Source organism: Lactuca saligna, chromosome 2 (genome assembly GCF_052625555.1).
Source record: "Lactuca saligna cultivar CGN05327 chromosome 2, ASM5262555v1, whole genome shotgun sequence".
In the NCBI taxonomy this organism is placed as follows: domain Eukaryota; kingdom Viridiplantae; phylum Streptophyta; class Magnoliopsida; order Asterales; family Asteraceae; genus Lactuca; species Lactuca saligna.
This window is the reverse complement of record NC_136418.1, coordinates 176,238,520-176,259,978: the sequence shown is the minus strand read 5'-3', so window position 1 is coordinate 176,259,978 and position 21,459 is coordinate 176,238,520. Positions and strand designations below refer to the sequence as shown.

The following is a 21,459-nucleotide window of genomic DNA, read 5'->3' as shown; positions in this document are numbered from 1 at the left end:
TTTATATTGTGTTTGTTGATTTGTATGAAGCGTAATACACTGCTATGAAATCCTGTTTTTTTCTTAATTGATGTATGGAATACTCAGGTGTTTGACAAGAGCTTAATCTTGAAAATTTATTTCACTTGATGAGTACCCTTTTTTTTTTTTTTTTTTAATGTTGATATATGATTTAATATATGTTACATTTATGTATAATTTGTCCCTTATTGTTGCAACTACAGTAGCTTCTTTGTATGATTTTCATTACATTTTGCAGTTAAGAAAAACTTTCATGTGTAATGTATTAACATTAATTACTTTAATGACTTGTGGATAGTATAATAATTAATCTTATAGTTTCGTATTAGTTGAACAAAAAACTATTTTAGTTTTCTACTGTGCATGGAAAATATGTCCTAAATATACAGAATTCAGTTTAGCCGTAAACTGAGCAGAATGACCCAATAACAGTTAAATCGAACAGTTAATATAGAATTGTTAAAAAACCTATTAAACCGAAGCCCAATTAATGTGACTGAATAACATGTTGATATTATCATTCTTTACTATATAACTTATTAGGGTAAATTACACCAATCGTCCCTCACCTAAGTACCGAAAGTCATGTTTAGTCTTTATTTTCAAAAATTAATTTGGACCTTTCCTCAATTGTTTTAAATTTGCATGCTTCGGCCCTAATATGCGATTTTATTGCGATTTTAGTCCGTTCCATATTTAAAATGACCATAATGCCCTTTATGTATTTCTTTTCTAATTGATTTTACGTGATAGTTATTACTGTTAATTAAAAAATAAAAAAAATAAAAAAATATGGTCCTACTTCAAATCCAACCCAACCTCCCCACCCAACATACCATTCCGTTACTGTCTTTCTTCTCTAAAGTTTTCAAAAAACCCTATAACCATTCATCCTAAAGCCACCGTAGGTGGATAATCTCCCCGATGAACCCTCTCTGCGTCCATCACCATCTCTGATGAACCTTCTCTCTCTCTCTCTATATATATATATATATATATATATATATATATATATATATATATATATATATATATATATATATATATATATTGTTTGAAGAACACTTAATCACCATCATCAATGAAAATCAACACCACCATGGCCTGAATCACCACAAAGAGATCGCAACACCACCAGAAACTTACCTTCCTCAGCCTTGCAACTCTTCACACTTGCACACTTCCATAACTGATCTGTCCTTCAAAACCCCTTTGTAAATTTGCTCCTCCCTAACAAATTCGACACAAAAACGTCAGGTAATACTCCGGCGGAATGTACATCAAATCTAGGGTTTGGAACTGAGGTGGAGGTGGAACTAGGGTTTACAATCGAAGATGAAGGTAGAAAATAGTAGAATTGTTCTTCCTTTTCAGTCGGTGAGGGTGAGGGAGAACACAGTGACGGTGGTGCGGAGAAGAAGGGTTTAGCCGGAGTGCAGATGAAGGGTGGTGCTTTAGGCGTCGCTGGAAGTGCAGATGAAAGGTAGTTGCATATTAGCATTCAGTAACACCATCACCACCTCCTCTTAGGATTTCAAATTGACACATGAAGCCATGGATCTCATTCACTTATGCGCCACCATCGATCTCCATTGGCTAGGGTTTCGAAATCGACGATGTTAAGACCGATCTCCTTCTTCACTTGTGTTCATATTGATTTTCGATAGGTGTAAGTTTTCAGATTATGTTTTAGTTGGAGGAAGTATTGGAGGTGATCGATGGTTGTGCCGAAGGAGATGACGACGATATGTGGTGGTGCCGAAGGAGATGACGGTGACAGGTGGTGGTGTCGAATGAGTAGGCGGTGATAGGTGGTGGTGGGTTATTTATGGAGAACCTTGTTGCAAAGATGGGGAAATGGAAGGCAAGAGGGGATATTTGGTTTATATTTTTTTTTTTATTTTTTAAATTTAAAACTGATAAATAAATAAAAGAAAATGAAAAAGAAATTACTAAGGGTAAAGTAGTCATTTCATATCAATAGGGACCAAACATGCATGAAAGAAGAAACCTAGGAACGGTGAAAGTTAATTTTTAAAAATAGGGACTAAACATGTTTTCTGGCATGTGCACGAGGGACGACTGGTGTAATTTACCCAGCTTATTAGGAAGAAAAAAAATGTTAGATGTATATATGTAATATTTTTTGAAGATCAATCAACAGGCAATATGTAAAAGATATTGTTAATAATGGACAGCAAATAAATGTTTATATCTTATATTTAAAGTAATTCACTGATATATAAGAAGACTATTTTGTTATTCAATATATACTTTCTTAATATTAGAATTTATTGAACACTAAATACTAAATTACTGTGTGCACTAGTTGAGTTTGTTGGGATTCAACATTTTGGAGTTTGAGATAAAAGTTATTTAAAAAAATTCAGACACTATTTTCTATAATTTGTAATTTTTGTAACTTATTATTTGATTTTGATCATTTTATATTACATATACTTTTCTTCAAAACGATGGAAACGCTCACTATATGTTCATCGAAAAGCAACCCTTCTTGAAGTTTTTGCATTATGAGAAAAAAATGGGTCGAGTTTGCATTATGCGGAATTTTGCAATTTGTATAACAAAAATGATCTAATTTTTTGATTCCAACTGCTTCGGATTATTTACTTTGATTACAAAACTGAAAGAAAGCGACTCCAATCTCTAACCTACACAACCGTTGATTCCTTAATTCACTACTCGATACATGGAAGGGGGTTGACTTTGAAGGAGTCAAAATTAAGAAGCCATTGAAAGAATCTTTAAAAGTCTTGTTCAAAATAAAAAAACGACCTTTTCATGGCCTACCAAAGAAGTACCAACCTTGGAATAATTACAAAAAAAAAAAAACTACTAGTAGCTTGAATGCTTGATTGTGACTTCAAAATTTGAGGGCTTAACTTATAAATACTCTCACCTCTACGCTGTTATCATTTACGTATGATTTTCAGTTCATTCTGCTGTATGATCTGACTAGACAGAGAAAGAGAGATTAAGAGAGAGAGAGAAATCTGAAGTAAAGAGAGATGACGATCGGAGTAATGGAGGTGAACCTGGTGGATGCTCATGGTCTCAAAAAATCCGATTTCCTAAGTACGTACTTCTCTCAATTGAATTCCAATCTTGATGATTAATAAAACGTCATATACAGATATGTTCTTTTAAAAAGATTTACAAGCACCATTTTTTATATCCTCCTTATTCGTTTTCTTGCAGACAACATAGATCCATATGTGTTGGTGCAATACAGGAGTCAAGAGCACAAGAGCTTAATAGCCAAAGGTAATTAAAACCTTTTTTCACACTATTTTTGGAATACGTCATACACGTGACCATTTGAAATACTTATCGACCTTAATTAACTAAATGATACAGGGAGTGGCAGCAACCCAAAATGGAACCAAAAATTCACATTCAGGGTCGAATATCCAGGAACAGACGATCACCCTAAGCTTTTTCTCAAGATTATGGACCATGACACCTTCTCATCTGATGACTACCTCGGACAAACAACGTAAGACCTTAACTTGATGATTTTTTTTATTATGATTTCACAAAAGACTGCAACTGTTTGATTTTGGTTACTTATTGATCATGATGCATGCAGGATATACTTGAAAGAACTGTTCGAATCTGGAGTGGAGAGTGGAACTTCTGAACTACGTCTTCAAAAGTATCGTGTTGTGGATAGTAGTAGCCATAGCTTCTCTGGAGACATTCGAGTGGGTGTCACTTTTACCCCAAGGGTATATATTTATCTTTAACTATTTAATAAGTGTATACAGCAAGAATAGAAGAATGATGAAATGTATTATACTTTTGCTTATATGACCCTTTTGGTGTTGTGTTTCATGGTTACAGGTTGAAACAGAATTTTATTCACAAGAATTCGGAGGATGGAAAGAGAGCCAACGGTAGTTTGTGGATTTTGCCTTGTTTTTGTAATTACTATTTAGATTTTCTAGGTTCTCAATATTTGTATTTTAGATGACCGAAATCATGTAAATTGTATCTTGTTTTTTTAATTTAATATTGTTGTGGAAATGTTTATAAAACATTTTTTTTTCGTAAACATCATATTCTTCTTTTAAGTTATATTTAACATTATAATTTTCATGTAACATTTTATAGGGTGATTAAAAGAATCCGGTGACATAAAAAGTTTACCTAGTAAAAGATCAGGAATTGGTGTGTGGGTCGCATAGATTTGATTTCATATTTCTCTTTTATTCTCCTATTTTGGTGTTTGTTTCCACCTTCTTTTTTATTTAGACTTCGAATGATTTCTTTCTGTGTTCACAACATAGTTGAACATGTACTTGTCGATAGGGGCCCTGAATGGTTGCCTATATTGTGACCCACTTCGTGAGAGAAACTAATTTATGGTATAGAGTTTAAGCAAATGATGAAATGGTGTAGAAGATGAGGGCTTATATTGATTTAGTAGGCTTGTAGATTTTTCATTTTTACTTGTACATACATATTATTGAAAAAAATGGAGCGGAGGCTTATTTATTTTGCTTTTTTATTTAAAATTACTTAAGAAATGTAAAATAAAATAAAATTGTATAAATGTCATTTTATATGTGTAAAGGACCAAACCATAAATATCAAATTCATAGTTGTTTTAATAGGAGTAGTACCAAACGTATTCATAATTGTTTTAATAGGAGTAGTACCAAACATATTTGTTGGTACGATGGTTTATTTTGTTGGTGTGGTAGTAAACCAGAATGAACCATTTAAACACTTTCATATCAAATAAATCAAGTAACAACACCAATAAAAGCATTTGTTTTTGTGATTTCGAGGGTTAGGGAAAAAAAGTGCTTATAACTTATTGTTTATCCCTATGACCATAAATTAAGTTTAAGTGTTTGCAGAGAAAATATTAAAAATCAACATATTATGGTGAGGATAAGCTAAATAAACTAATTTTAAAAAGCATCCCCCCTTGCTTATATGTTATAGTTTATTTCTAATCCAAATACTTTTGCAAAAACTGCTTACTCACACTGCGAGTGGTACAAAGTTATTGTGCCAAAATCAGAAGGTGGTTTAGGTGTTGGTTCGTTATTCGCTCAAAACATTTCCCTATTAATCAAATGGTGGTGGAGAATTATGAATGACAAAGGAAGTTTATGGAAATGTGTTATCGTGAGCATCCATAATTTGTACAACAAACCGGCATCGTATATCGCGAGAAAAACATCAAATGGAGTTTGGTGTAATATTTCCAAGGCTGTTAGAGCTCTTGATAGTTTGCATATTGATTGCAAGGATATTTTTGCCCTTATCCCAGGTTCGGATGTCAACATCTTATTATGGAAAGATTCTTGGTGCAGTAACATTCCATTTCACCTCAAATTCCCTCACTTATATTCAATTGAAACAGTTAAAAATTGTTTATTGAGAGATAAAATTTCTAGCAATGGCTTTCCATGGATGTGGAGATTTGAACTAACTGGTTAAGAAGAATTAAACGAACTGCTATAGCTATATACGGATATTGGTAACCTGAATATCGAGCAAAAATCCAAATTTGGGTTCAGGTTTCCTCTTAATCCTAGTGGTGAATATAATGTGAATTCAATGAGGAAATTATTGGAGTCTAAACTAAATACTTTTAAAGGGGCGACAATTTGGCGGTCAAAGATAATTCCTCTGAATGTGCGATGTTTCATGTGGAGGTCGGTGTTAGGTAGAATACCGGTGGCTGAAACCTTGGCTGTTAGGGGGATAAATACCTCTAGTACCCTATGCTCTCTCTGTAACACAGAAACTGAAACAGCTGATCATTTGCTCATTACTTGTGGCTATTCTAGAGTGGTGCAACATTGGATATTCAAATGGTGTGGATTGGAAGACATTATGTTCTCAAATATTCAAGAATTCATTGACTTCGCGGCTACTTGGGGAAATTATCCTAGAACATTTTGCTATCCATGAATGACAAGATTTTCAAACATATTGGTGCAAATCCTACAAAAATCGCTGATAATATAATTTCGCTCTCGTACATATGGTGTAAGCATCGAGGTGGCACTAGTTGTGGTAATTGGTTTGAATGGAGCGTTTCGCCTTTCACTCATTTTTCATCTTAATTTCATGTTTGCTCTGTTGTTCATATTTCCTTTTCATGTTTGTACTTGGACTCTTTGTAGCTTCTTGCTATGAGAGTAGGCCTGACAATGGAGCGGGTTTTGACCCTAATCCGATCCAAACCCTTAACAATTATATAGGTTTGGAGCATAGTTTTTGATCCGTTTACCCGTTAACGGCCCATACCCGCTAACCCTTTTATTAAAAGGGTCGGGTATGGATCAGCACCGATCCGCTCCGTTTATAACCCGCCCCATATAAATTTTAGAAATATAAATTTATATTTTATATTACCTAGAGTTACATTAAATTCCAATCAGAAATCCAAAGAGAAAAGGCTAATGATTAAATTGTTTTTACATAGGAGTCAAGGACTCAACTTCTTCTAGACTTCCAATCTTCTACTCTTCTCACATGATTCATGATTTCATTTCCTTTATATTTCATCATGTAATCACGAATTTCATTTATAAATTAATAAGGTTATTTATCAACCGGAAGAAAGTTTGTAATTTCTATTCTCTATTAATGCAATCGACGCTCAAAAACCAATCTGAAGTAACTAAAATAAGGATTAGAAATTCCTTGAGTACATAATGTGTTTTCTAAATCAAAACTTCGTTTTATTTAATAAATGTGATTTTATGATTTAAGTAAAATGTGTTTTATTATTAAAAAAACCTGCAGGTTACGGGGTAGGTTTGGATATCTGCTGATTCGGTGGATAAGGGTATGTGTTTGATTATTCAAAACCCTGCGGGTTACGGAGCGGGTTTGGATCGGATTTTGAAATTTATTAAAGGGGTTTGGATCAAGATCGATTCGCTCCAAACCCGCCCCATTACCAGGTCTATATGAGAGTGCCCCTTTTAATGATATTTGTTTTCTCTAAAAAAAATAAGCTAATTTATCTAAACATACCAATAAATGCATTATTTCGTTCAAAAATTTCATTTCGCATTAAATTCCTCTAAATTTGCAGAGACCCCTCCCATTTATTTGGTTCGATTTTTTGTTTCCCTCCCACTTATTATGTCTCCCCCATTCTTCCCTCCCAAATCCGCACCTTTATCTCTCATATCGACTCCTTCACTTCTCCTTGCAAATCGACTTGTCCTGAATACACTATGTGATTCCAAAGTCAAAAAAACATAAAACCATTTAGGTTATATCGCTTAATTCCAAAAATAGTCATCTTCTTGTTCCCAATATTCCAATAGGCAGAAACCCTAGCCACAACCTATGACGACCCCTTCCGTCCGGTGACACTTCACCATTATAAGTTTCTTGGTATGTGGTTTCTTTTCTTTAGTTAATACAGTGTTCAAATTTCTTGAAGTAACATTAACCATTTAGGTCTACATATCGTAATGGCAAATAAGTTGTTTTAACTTACCAATATTGTTTTCTTGTTGCTTGTTTTCTAAGTATATCCATCTTATTTCGTTATCCAACAATTAGGAGAATCGAAATTTTTATATGCAAAAGGTATTCTTCTATTTCTTTTTTATTTTCTTTTTAACTAACCAAATTATAATTTCTTTGTTATATTTATATTATGAGTTTATGGTTTAGGCAAAGCCAAGGATTAGTAATTTGAGTTAAAGGTAGAAGCAATCGCGTACTCTAGCTTTCCAAGACAAACACATAAATCGTCGCAGATGAGTTGTTAACCAAATACAACATCATCTAACATCATGGTTGATGCATATGTAATATTTGGTCTTTAGGAATGATCGAAAAACTTTGAATTCACATACTCATCGAAAATTTTCATTAAGAAAATTATTAGGGGGTGTTGGATAAATAGTTTTTAGCTTATTAGCTTATTGTTTATTTGCTTATTGCGGTGTGAATAATCATATTTTTTTTTAAATGTGCTTGGATTAGCTTATTGCGGTGAGAATAAACAATAAGCAATAAACATTGTAAGTGTTTAGCAAACAAAACAACTTATATTAGTAAAATGACTAATAAGCAATAAGCATTCCCCAATTGTTTATTAAAATCAACCATTACTTATTAAAACCAACTTATTTGGTTTATTCCTACCCCAATAAACTGATTTTTAAAGACTACTATTCAAACACTTAAATTTGCTTATTGCGGTGGGATTAAACAATAAGCAATAAACAATCTATTTTTTCCCTATCCAAACACCCCCTTAATCATGTCAATATTTTTGGTTGTCTTTGGGTGCCGTTTTATAATTGTGTGTTTGCTATTAAATAATGTGGTTCTATAGTTAGTGGTGTGGCTTCTTGTTTTTTGGTGCGGTTAGGTGTCTTTGGTGCATTCTTATTAAACTACTCTCATTCACAACCAAAACCAACCCAACTATCAATTAAAAAAACAATTTATCTCTCTTCCACCTACACAATCAAACTAAACCAATTTTTCACACCCATTAGCAACCCAAACCAAACCAAACTTTTATATTATTTATAATTATTTATTATTATATTATAAAATCTAAATATTAAACATTTTTTAAATTATAACAAAAAATTTTCTACTGTTTTTAAGATTATATAGACAACATAAAAAAAATCAAGAAAAAATTTCTTAACATATATCAATATTGGTCTTTATTTGTAGACAATATTATTTTACGTATTTTAGTGTGTTTTGTTTATTTTTTAGTAAAACTAAAAATAAACTAATTACAATATAATGCTTAAAATGCAAAAGAGTTATAACAAATAAATAAAAAAAAAAAAATGAAATTGACAACTAAGGTTTGATGGAGCAACCTCAAAGGATTTTTTATTTTTTTTTAATTGAAATATGGCAACCAACTAAACATTTGATTGCCAATAGGATGATCTTATTACCACACAATTAAGTAACGATATTTGTTGATGCGATATTAGTTGGTGCGGTTCAATGCCCACACCAATTAATGATTTTAACCGCAATAATAAATGCTTTCTATACTAGTGCAATTGTTTTACCTATGACATTTTTCAAAGCAAGTGAATAGATTTGGATATTTTGTCTAAAATGTAATCTATCTTCTCTAATAAATGAAGGTTTTTTTTGCCACTTATCACACTTTCATTCATTTTGCCACATGTCATTTTGTGGTTATTTTGAATTAATTTTTATTCCATATGTAATTTTGTGGTTTTCCTATTTTATTAAATTCCATATGGTATTTAAATTTAATAATAAATGCATATCAATTTCATTAATTGACTTTCCTTATAATTTCAAAATTTTAAAATAAAATCTCATTAATTTGCTTTGATTATTTTATATAAATGATTTGTTTAAATTTGAAAGAGAAAAAAAAACACTTTAATTTTTAGTAATGCAATATTTTTCTTATAAATTTAACTTTCCCAAATGTTTATACATATTTAATTGTTTTAAATACACCCATATAATACATGGAACTCACACCTAATCTCTAATAAATGAATCCTAAAATTGCCACGTGTCATCTTTTTAAACCTTATGTTTATTGATTTCCCGCTCACTTTACTCAAAATCAGATGAGTCAGAATCCCAAATAATCAGCAATCATTCCTATTTTTGCTTATTTTCCAATCTCTAAAATTGGATATCTTCAATCTATCCCACAAAATCAGGAATGATTTATCTTCAACGAATTCAATCCAATGTCAATAAATCACGATTGAAATCAAGTTATCAACAACCATCTGCCTATAATCTTTGTTTTTGTCTTCACTACGCCCGCCAACTTCCCTTCTACACCCATCAATTTACTCTATCCCATCTTAATGAAAACCCTATAAATTTGACGGAACCACCACCTTACCTACATGGCTACATGCCAACTACTGCCTCTGCGAATCTAAGCCATTACCTAAAACACAACAGCCAATACCACCACATCTCTACCACCGTCACATGTCCTTCTTTTCCCGTCTGTGTCATGTCCTTCTCGCTCTTTCTTACTTCTAATTTGCTTTCCTTCTCAACCATCGTACGACTACTGAAAAAGACAAAACAAAAGCAACAAATGAATGGGGTTGAAGGTAATGTATCTTTGTTTCTAACGGTGCATAATTCTTGCCCACTAACTGTTCGACCAAATGCATTGTACAATAAAATTCAATTTTTCGGAAAAAATACAATTTAAACTATTAAAGGCGTGTTTTAGCCACTCCAAGCATGAATTTCTCACTCCACCTTCATAAATAATTACTATAAAAATAGCATTTTTCTTTTTTTCCTTCAGACTAATGTAATGCTAATATCTTCTTGCTAGAAAAAAGCTTTGACCTTAACAGTGTGTTTTGAAGTTCTTTATTCATAGAATAATGGATTAAGGGATTGGGAATAAATGTGGAACTTCAAGATTTTACTATAGATGTATTGCAACTTAGATTAATGGGTATATTATCCTGAACATACCTTATCGAGGACATGTGAGAGTCTCTAATACATATCTTAAAGTTAAGTTTGAATAAAAATGTTTAAAAATATGATTAGTAAAAACTACCTTTTTGCATCGTGGACATTATCACATGATGCTTTGATCTTCAGAGCTATTTAGAAAGCAATACCTAAGAGGTATTCTTTCTTAGGTTTTATGTCTAATAGGATTATCAGGCTCGATTCAAGACCTTTGTGTTAATATTTAGACAAAATTGCAAAAATGGTCCCTGTGGTATGCAAATTTTGGGGGTTTTAGTCAAAACAGTGATTTTTTTGGTTTCGTAGTCCTTTTGGAGTGGTTTGTATGTGAAAATGGTCTCTCCGAAAATTGAAATGACTATAATACCCTTGGGGTATTTATTTTTCATTTTTCTTTCATTATTCTTAAAATTTAATATTTATTTACTTATTTTAACAATTAAAAAAATAAAAAAGGTTCCACCTCTCTCTCTCTCTCTCTTAAAAAACAAAGCAGCAACCGTTGCAGTCCTACTTCTTCCTTCTTTCTCGACAACAGACAAACCTAAATACCCCTGGAGAGCATCATTTCTAGCTGCACCCACTATGGGTCGAAAACAACTCGTCGACACCCCTAATCACTAAGTGAATCTCGTGAAAAACCCACCGGAAGTTTCCCCCATTTCACGACTGTTTTCAACCTCCAACAAGATCCCTCATTGATCCATCTACTTTAATTTGAGATCCACAAGTTATCATTCCCGTTTTTTTGTCGAAATCAAGCCAAAACGACCAAGAACAATTACCACACGCCACCGTGGTCGGCGGTACGTAGAGCAAAGGCACAATTGCTCCGGTGGAATTTTTCAATTGAAATCAGATTTCCTAAGTTCTTAACATGTTTTCCATTATATGTGTGTAGATTGTCTCCAAATCATCCCGTTTAAAAAAGTTGAGTTTGGAATCGGTTTCAGATTTCTCGATCATTCCGAGTTTTCATCTTCTAGGTTTTCACAGAGGTTTTTTCTTTTTATGTGATGTAGGTCTTGTATCTGATTTCTTGTTCATCCAGTCACACTCCTGTACAGATTCAATATCAATGGAGTTATTATCGGGTTCCACCGTGTAGATTGGAAAATAAGCTACTTCAGAAACATCTCCTATTCTTATAGATGGATGAGCCACGTCAAAGGAGAAATACGTAGGAGGATGGTGCTCCGTTGTTGTTCCTGCTACAGAGTTGATGAGTTCCCCACCCACATCAGGACGGTGCAACGGTGGAGGTTGTGGAGGGATGTTAGTGGTGGTGAGGTTCTAAAGACCGAATACAAAAAGAAGGGGAAGCAGGTGAAGAAATAGCATTTTGGTTCCAATGATCGACGGCATAGCAGTGGAGAAGGCAAAGCATGAATCCAACGGTATTTTTGGGTTGTGTGTGTTTGGAGAGAGAGAGAGAGAGAGAGAGAGAGAGAGAGAGAGAGAGAGAGAGAGAGAGAGAGTGAGAGAAAGAGAGAGAGAGAGAGAGGTGGGTCCCATATTTTTTATTAATAAAACCTTAAATTAAATAGAAATAAACATATAAAATATATCAGAAGGGTATTTTAGTCTTTTCAATTTAGCGAAGGACCAAAATCACAAGCAAACTACCTTAAAAGGACCACCAGTCCAAAAAAGTCACTGTTTGGACTAAAATCCCAAAAATTTGCATACCACAGGGACCATGTTTGCAATTTTGTCTAATATTTATTATTGTTTATTTTAAGTTTATTTGGCACGCAAAGCGTGTTCAAGGAATTGAAAAACCTATTATTGTATTTCATCTCTTTTTAGAGTTCAGTTATCACCAACGAAGAGGTATCTTTGGAGATGAAGTGGAAGTACAGACAAGGTTATGACTTGTAAAAAGTTAGCATGTTATATTTTTTATTACTATGTGTGGTTCATCAGGAATAAAATGGAACGATTTTAGATGATTTTTTCTGAATTTATCTGCAGATATTTTGTTGTTTTATAAAATTTCTCTTAAAGATAAATTTAGATGGATGTGATTACTTTCTGACATGTTCATGCTATTTGGTGTAGAATTAATGTTTTGTTTTTTTATTGCAGTTGATACTGGACTAACGATGTTTATTGCATTATGACCACCAATGCAAATAAGGCTTTGCTTTTGTTGGATTACAAAAAATAAGTAAGGCATCTTCTTGTAATCAAATGTAAGGCAATCAAATCTCTGAAGCATTAATGATAAATTATGTTTTATTAGAAATGGTTTTATGCTTTTTTTGTTGATGACTTAAAACATTATTATCTTTCTTTTTTAACTGTTGTGTTTGTTGTTGACCGGAGTCAAGGTGTACGCATATTATCATTATTTTTTGTTATTAAGTAGTGTTTTTAGTGTGGCATTACAAAGTATTCTTTTTTTGCAGGATTGGAAGTTGTTGTTGATGGTGAGTTGGAGATCAATAGCAAAAAAATTTGTGGATTGATGCTGATGGTGACAAGCCAAAAAATGATACATTTAAGATAGTTATTGTTAGTTTTTTTGAACTTTTTATCAGTGAAAACTATTACATCTTATCGTTTGTAGTGACTTATTTCTTTGTAATGTTTAGTTCTACAACCATGTTATTAATTTCAATCAATCATCATAAAGTATATTAATTTGAATCAGGACAAATCATCAAACTTTGTAAATTAACAACTATTTTAAAATCACTGATTATTTTTTATATTTTTTAAATATCAATATTCTTTTACTTTGATAACCGTGGTTTCCACGGGTTATAACCTAACAGAATAACATTTTTCAAGTATCAAAATGCCTTTGTTTTAATTTCCTCAAACGAAATCTATAATTTGTAGACCATGAACTAATAATTATGAGAAATAAAAACAATATTACATTTCTTATATAACTTGTAAAAGATTTATAATAAAGAAGCTACTCTTCTCATGAGGGAAAGAAAACTTCAACTAGATTTGAAAATTTCACTCCATGCTGAACAAGTCAAAGACGCCAGCCATTGTAGGAATCTTGAAGTCTTGATCAATAACACCACAACCAACCAAACAACTGACTCTTTAAATAACCATTAAAGGCGTAGGTAGGTTGATTGGCAAGAATACAAAAGTTGAGGGTTTAACTTGTAATAGTATAGATACTCTCATCTCTCAGTCTTTATAGTTCCATCTATGTACGCTGCCGTGTGCGTGTGATTTTCAATTTCATTTTCACTTCATTCTTCTGTGTGATTTAGCAAACCAGATAGATTCATAGGGAGAGAAAAATCTGAAATTAAGAGAGATGACGATCGGAATAATGGAGGTGAATCTGGTGGATGCTCGTGGTCTCAGCAATTTCGATTTCCTCAGTATGTTTCTTATTTTTCTCAATTGCAATTCTTCTTATACCTTTTGTACACCGATTTTGTTCGATCAGACGCGATTGTTCATTTTATATGTCTATCGCATCTGTTTCTCGTAAATCTTCGGCTGGAATTCGACATGATCAGCCGACGAAGATTCATTCCTGCACTAGAAAGTCCTACAAACGTTCTTCGCATTAACACATTAATTGATTTGGTGGACCTACCACACTCCATTCTAGATATTTTGGTTATTTTCATTAAAAATTAGTATTTATGATATTTTGTTGTAGTCAACCATTGATTGTTAGCACTCCGTTCATCGTGTGTTAATTTCTCACCTGATCACACGATTTATTAGTTAAGATCTATTGTTGATCTAATTAATACTATCATGTTAGTGATTTTTGGGCTCCACTTACCAATTTTTTGTCACTATGATTGTGGGGTAATAGCTGAACTTAAAGCGTACACGAATCTTGATCAATAAAAAACGATAAATCTATGTTTCCTAAAATAACTTTATACTACTATTGGTTCACTTTACACAGACAAAATAGATCCATATGTGTTGATTCAGTACAAGAGTCAAGAACACAAGAGCACTATTGCCAAAGGTAAACCATTTTCCTTACTTAGTTAAAATCAAATGGTTTTTTTTTTTTTTCCATTGTAAACTTAATTACCATCTTTAAATGATGCAGGGCAGGGAAGCAAGCCAAGCTGGAATGAAACATTCAAATTCAGGGTGGAATTTCCAGGATCAGATGAACAACCTAAGCTTGTTCTCAAGATAATGGACCATGATACATTCTCATCAGATGACTACATTGGACAAACAACGTATGTAAAAGACTAATTTATCAAATCATGATAACATTTTGATTAGAGTTTCACAAAAAATCACAAGTTCGTGTATGCATGCAGAATATACTTGAAAGAAGTACTAGAACTAGGAGTGGAGAATGGAAGATATGAGCTACGTGCTCAAAAGTATAGTATTGTGGATAGTAGCCAAAGCTATCGTGGAGATATTCGAGTGGGTGTCTCCTTCACCCCAAGGGTACATACTCTTTTAATTAAACCTGCTATATACACAATTTATACAAAAAACAAACAAGAATGACAGGTATTTTTGATAATTAATTTGGCTTATATATATAATCTGTGTCTTTGATTTGATGGATACGTACAGGTGGAAAATGAAAGTTATGCACAAGAGTTTGGAGGATGGAAAGAGAGCCAATGGTAGTTAGTTTGTGGGTAATCCTTTGGTTTTTCTGTTTGGAAAATGTTGAAGTTTTGAGTATGTGAATTTTAGATGTTCCAAATGTAAATTGCATTTGCTTGTTTTAGTGGTCAAAGACTCAAAATGTTCATGGAACTTGAAATGGTTTCTCGAGGTTCATAATTTTGTTTTGTTTTTTTATCGTGTGTTCCTCACCAAAGATTACATCAAATAAAATAATAAGTAATATTCATATAACAAGAAAGTATTGATGTCTGATATGACAAGAAAGTAGTTTAATTTTGGTGTAAACCTCATAAATTTTCATTCAAATAATGTAAAAAGAGATGTGTAGCATTCAAGAAAAACATGATTGCTACAAGAAAATATAAAAAGGCAACAGTTTAGTCTATGAGGAATACTTGTTGGTAGGTAGCACTGTGCTGTGCAGAGTTATTATGAAAACTTTGAAAAACTATTTTGTTCTTTATATCGTACGACTAGGCTGACAGTGGTATTATGTCCTTGTTTTTTTTTAATCACTCAAAAAGACAAAACTGCAAAAATCGTCCCTGTGTATGCATTTTTTTGAGGTTTTAGTTCAAACCACGATTTTTTTGGATTGGTGGTCCCTTTGAGCTAGTTTCGTTGCGTTTTTAGTCCCTGTGAATAGTGAAATGACTATAATACCCTTGGGGTATTTATTTTCCATTTTTAAATTCATTTTTTTCTAATTTAATAATTATTTATTCATTTTAATTATTAAAAAAATAAGAGGGCCCACCTCTCTCTCTCTCTCTCTCTCTCTAAACTCCACCCCCTCATCCTTCTTCATTTACGACCAAGAATCCTATCGCCTTCATAGCCAAATCACTTCAAAAATCCCTAAATCACATTTATATCGGGTTGAAGATCGTGACCTCGATCAAAATTCCTAAATCACATTCAAAAAAATCCCAAAATCACATTCATATAAAAAATCCCTAAATCACATTCATTGCTTCAGTAATCCCACTGTTAAAATGGTGGCCTCGATCAAAAGTGTGTAAGTAATCACCATAGGTTTACAGTTATCCTCCAGCTGGCTGAATCGATTTGATTCAACTTACAAAACCCGCTGAAGTAGGCCCAATTTTAAGATCGATCACTTTCAGCATTCACTTAATCTAAATCTCTATCAATGGAAGATGCTTGGGGGGTATCGAAGGGGCTTTTTAGACATTGAAGATGGTAGCAGTAGAGGAGGCTGAAGACCACAATGAAGATGGCAGCGGTAGAGGAGGGTCGATGTTGTTTGTGTTGGGGTAGTGGGAGCATATGGAACCTCCGTGAGCAAAATCGTCATCATTGAACCACCACATAACACCACATAACACCCACGACGACTTCCTCTCCTTCCTTCTCCGACGACATTCTTTGCAAAAACCCTAATGCAGCCTCCCATATAGGGTTATCTCTGAGAATGTAATCCACCTGAGGCGGTGGGCGGATGTTAAGTAATTGGAGTAGATAGAGAGGAGGAAAGAGACGATGGTGGATTTCAGATTCAAACACACATATATCGATTTGAAAATGAAAACATACACGTACAAATCGATTTTTGAGCATTGTGTTTATACTTGAGCACTGTGTGTTCTTGAGCACTTGTTCTTAGCAATGTGTGTTTAGATTTAAAAACCAAAAAAATCTAGAGAGATTGAGAATAGGTGTGTGTGAGTGTATTACCATGTGTCGAGAGAGAGAGAGAGAGAGAGAGAGAGAGAGAGATAGAGAGAGAGAGAGAGAAAGAGAGAGAGAGGGGGGGAGGGAGGTGGGTCATCTGTTATTTTTTAATTGTTAAAATGAATAAATAAATAATAAATTTAAAAAAAAATGAAAGAAAAATGAAAAATAAATACCCCAAGGGTATTATAGTCATTTCAATTTTCAGAGGGACTATTTTCACATACAAACCACTCAAAAAGGACCATGAATCCAAAAAACTCGAGGTTTGGACTAAAACCCAAAAAATTTGCATACCACAGGGACCATTTTTGCAATTTTGTCTAAGGAAGGGACAATATTCCAATATTACTCAATAGTTAAGACCATTCAGTGAAATACCAACTACTCTTTCAAATATGTGTGAGCTTTAAAATAAACATTTGAGTAAATTGCAAAAATGGTCCCTGTGGTATGCAAAATTTTGGGGTTTTAGTCCAAACCACGAGTTTTTTGGAACCATAGTCCTTTTGGAGTGGTTTATATGTGGTTTTGGTCCCTGACTTAACTCCCGTTAAGTTGGAACTGTTAAGTCCCCTCACGTGCCTCACACGTGAGGGTAATTTCGTCATTTCATATGTCAGGGACCATTTTTGCATAAACGTTTTTTTGGATTAATTGACATTTACCCCTCATTTACTTTCCCCAACACTCGTCGACTCCCCAACTCCCTCCTTCTTGCTTCTGCTCCATTGAACCTGCAAAAAACCCTCGTTGCTTATCCAAACAAGATAATCGACACTACACATATAAGGGCATACGTTTAATACGAAATGGTGTTCGTAATGTGGCATATCAGACCAAAACGCGAAGTTGTTGATGTATCAACTGTATATGGTAAGCTGCTCTGTTTTCTTTAACTTTTATACTTTGCATTTTCTTATTGATTTAGAACAAAAAATGCAAAATTTTAACTTTGTTAATATGTATAATTTTGATTTTTAGCTGGTGCACCCACATGGTTTAGTATTAAGCTTCATCAAGGTGGGAAATTTACTAAATTACCTGATATAAAGTACATTGGAGGTGAAGTGCGTTATGTTGATTATCTGGACATTGATGAGTTTTCTGTGCATGAACTTGATGCCATAATGCTTGACCTAGGTTACCCAGACCCACGGAATTCTGAATTCGCTGATGAATCCCCAGTTATATACTACCATTTTAGGATACCCAATGGTGACTTTCAATTTGGTCTTAGAGCTTTAGGGAATGATCAGGATGTGATCAACCTTTCTAAATACATTGCACATAACAAGCTGATTGAGTTGTACACAGAGCATGGAAAGACAAATTTATTGACTTACTTCATGTCACCAAATGCAAAGGGTAAAGTTGTCATTGAGGAATTACCAGAAAATGATGATCAAGGGGCTGAAGTTGAGGGTCAAGTTCATGCAGATTCTCCAATGAAAAATGTGAACCATGGTAATGGTGAGCCTATTGGTGAGTTCATGTCTCTGATTCTTTTTGGGAGTAAGAATGATAGTTTCTCACCAGAGTATAGAAGGGGTAGGGTTGGGAATTCCAAAATAGGTGAAAGTTCTTATAGCAAGAGGCTTAATTTAGATTATATTGATGAGGTTGTTCACATTTCAAAGGAAAAGAATGATGATCTGGATGGTTCAACTAATGTTCAAGAGGCAGCAACTTGTGTTCATATTGATGAGATGGATGGTGTTAGGGAGGCTGCAAATGTTATTCAAGAGGCATCAACTTTTGATGAAGAAGGCTACAACACCCCCCTGTTAATAATGCTGATGAACAATTGAATGAGTTATTTGATAACCTTATGGAAATTTGATTGGGAGTGATGATGATAATGCAGAGTATGAAGGGGATGGAGAATCTGAAGAGGGTAATCAAGAGTATGAAGAGGATGATGAATCTCAAGAAAGTGATCCAAATTTTGAAGAGTATGATGAATCTGAAAATAGTGATCCAGAGTATGAAGAAGATGAGAGACAAATAGAAGATGAAGATCATATGGATGACATAATGGATGTTGACAACAATATACAGGATGTGGATGTGGACATGGGAGACTTCACTCTCAATGTTGAAAGTGATGTGGAAGGTTCTTGTATAAATGTTGTTCATGGGCATGAACCTGAAGATATGGAAGTGATTAACAATGAGGAATTTGAATCTTTGGATGAAGGATCCGACCAAGACAGAGAGAGAAGAGCTCTTATCAAGAATTTGAGAAAAGAAAAAAGGTGCAGTCTTGGGGTAGTACATAAACAATCTTTTTCAGTTGGAGATAAATTTAATAGTAAAAAAGAATTAAAGGAGGCAATTGATCTGCATGCACTAGAATCAAGAAGGAATCTTTTCTTTAAAAAAAATGACAATGTAAGGCTTAGGGCACAGTGTAGAGGTGTTGTACCTGTCACCAATAAAGGCCAAGTGGGTAGTCAAGCTACCACTTCAAAAAGAAAGGGTAAAGAATTAAAGACACAAAAAGTAACATGTGGTTGGTACATTCATGCATCTAGGTCAAATCCTGAATCCGACTGGTTTATAGGGACCTTAAACCAAACTCACACATGTTTGCAAACAAGGAAACTTAGGGCTTGTACTGCTTCTTTAATCAGCAAGAAAATCTTTGATCAAGTTGAGGCGAATCCAGATATACCTTTGAGAGCTATACAAGATCACTTTCAAAAGACCTACCAAGTGGGTGTTAGAATGGACAAGGTGTTCAGGGCAAAGGATAAGGCAAGAAAGCATATAACTGGTGACTACACAAAGCAGTATGAACTGTTGAGGGACTATGTTCTCGAACTTCAAGCCACCAACCCAGACACCACAGTGAAAATAGATGTATGTTCTGAGCCTAACCCTGATTCCCCAACTAGGCAGTTTAGAAGAATTTATGTGTGCTTGGGTCCACTGAAAAAAGGGTTCAAGGCATGCCTTAGGGACTTATTAGGTTTTGATGGTGCCTTCATGAAAGGACCATTCCCTGGGCAAGTCCTTTCAGCAGTTGGTCTTGATTCCAATAATGGAATTTACCCATTAGCATATGGGATTGTTGAGTCTGAAAACACAGAAAGCTGGAAATGGTTTTTAGATAACCTTGGGGATGACTTGGACCTTGGAAGAAACTCAAATTTTACTTTCATAAGTGACAGGAAAAAGGTAAAGTTGGAAGTAGTTTTTATACATTTGGTCATTTAAAGTGTGGTTGTAAGTTAATTCTAATGATTGAAAATTAATTTTTTGCAGGGTTTACATACTGCAGTTGAGCAAATTTTTCCCAATGCTGAGCATAGATATTGTAACAGACATATTCATGACAATATGAGGAAAAGATGGAGGCAAACAGAGTACAGGGACCACTTATGGAGGTGTGCATCAGCTACCACCATTCCTAAGTTTGAACATTTGATGAAGGAGTTTAGTCAGTATGATAAGGAGGCATGTGAATGGTTGAAGCAAATTCCTCCTAAACATTGGGCAAGGAGTCATTTTTCAGGTAAATCTATATATTTCAATTTGGTCCTTGTGTCTTTCACTTAGTGAACTGTTTTACTTGTATGTGAATTGTATTAAATGTTTTTTAATTGTAATTTACACACAGGAAGAGCAGTTTCTGATGTGTTGATATCAAACATGTGTGAAGTGTTTAATGGGAAGATAGAGAAAGGAAGGGATAAACCTGTCATTGGATGTTTAGAATTCATAAGGGAGTATCTAATAAAGAGGATATGCAATGTCATGAAGGAAATGAAAAAGGCTAAAGGTCCACTAACACCCACAGCAACAGACATCCTAGCTGCAAGAAAAACAGTTGCTTCATAATACATTGCTAGGTGGAATGGGGGAGACAAGTATCAAGTCACAGGAGCTTTGCAGGATCAACATGTGGTTGATGTTAGGAACAAAACATGCACTTGCAGAAATGAGAATTAATTGGAATTCCATGCAGACATGCAATTGCAACTCTGAATGAGATGAGTAAAGACCCAGAGGTTGAGCTTGACATTTACAAATGGGTTCACAAGGTGTATTTTCTAGAGACATGGAAAAAGGCTTATTCTTTTAAGGTGGAGCCAATTAAGGGTAGATCCATGTGGCCCAAAAGTGAATGTCCCACAAAGCTAATCCCTCCTCCACATCGCACTCAGGTGGGAAGGCCTAAGAAAAAGAGAAGACAAAGTGAGGGTGAAAGGTTAAGCAAAAAGCAGAAGGCAAGTCAAGGTGATGGAGTGAATGTTGCACAAGAAGGAGGTTCCCAAAAACCAACGAATGATGGAGTGCAGAAGCTATCAAGGAAGCATATCAGTGTTACTTGTAGCAAATGCAAGAACAAGGGACACAACTCTAGGACCTGTAAAGGGCAAAGTGGGAATCAATCCAAGAAGTAATGTGTCATGCATGCATGGAGTTTTTTGTGATTTTGGTTGGTTATGAAAACTTGGTTGTTATGTTTACATTATTTTGTTGAAATTTTTTGGTTGGTTGTTATGAAAACTTGGTTGTTATCTTAGGTATGGTAATGTGTCCCTTTTGGTAATGTTTAGAATCTTTGGTTGTTATGTTTAGAAACTTTGGTTGTTATATTACAAATCTTAATGAAATGTGCATTTTGGTTATGTACAA

General features: G+C 34.0%; 2 protein-coding genes and 1 long non-coding RNA gene across 4 annotated transcripts; all 3 read left to right on the top strand.

The window, feature by feature from the left end:
* Positions 1-2,924: 2,924 nt before the first annotated feature.
* LOC145029371 (16 kDa phloem protein 1-like) lies at positions 2,925-4,115 on the top strand. The gene is made up of 5 exons (XM_078977923.1): positions 2,925-3,117; positions 3,241-3,306; positions 3,400-3,538; positions 3,632-3,770; positions 3,886-4,115. The coding sequence occupies exons 1-5, from the start codon at positions 3,051-3,053 to the stop codon at positions 3,940-3,942; spliced, it is 468 nt and encodes a 155-aa protein (XP_078834049.1). The 5' UTR covers positions 2,925-3,050; the 3' UTR covers positions 3,943-4,115.
* Positions 4,116-9,627: 5,512 nt separating this feature from the next.
* Positions 9,628-13,113, top strand: LOC145029370 (uncharacterized). Of its 2 annotated transcripts, XR_013676496.1 has the most exons (5): positions 9,628-10,130; positions 11,535-11,909; positions 12,322-12,379; positions 12,601-12,707; positions 12,924-13,113. It is a non-coding gene; the product is annotated as an uncharacterized LOC145029370 (long non-coding RNA). The 2 variants fall into 2 exon arrangements; XR_013676497.1 differs by lacking the exon at positions 11,535-11,909.
* A 522-nt stretch (positions 13,114-13,635) lies between these two features.
* Positions 13,636-15,273, top strand: LOC145029369 (Calcium-dependent lipid-binding (CaLB domain) family protein). The gene is made up of 5 exons (XM_078977922.1): positions 13,636-13,868; positions 14,414-14,479; positions 14,567-14,705; positions 14,790-14,925; positions 15,058-15,273. Exons 1-5 carry the CDS (start codon positions 13,802-13,804, stop codon positions 15,112-15,114), a joined length of 465 nt encoding a protein of 154 aa, XP_078834048.1. The 5' UTR covers positions 13,636-13,801; the 3' UTR covers positions 15,115-15,273.
* The last annotated feature ends 6,186 nt before the right edge of the window (positions 15,274-21,459 follow it).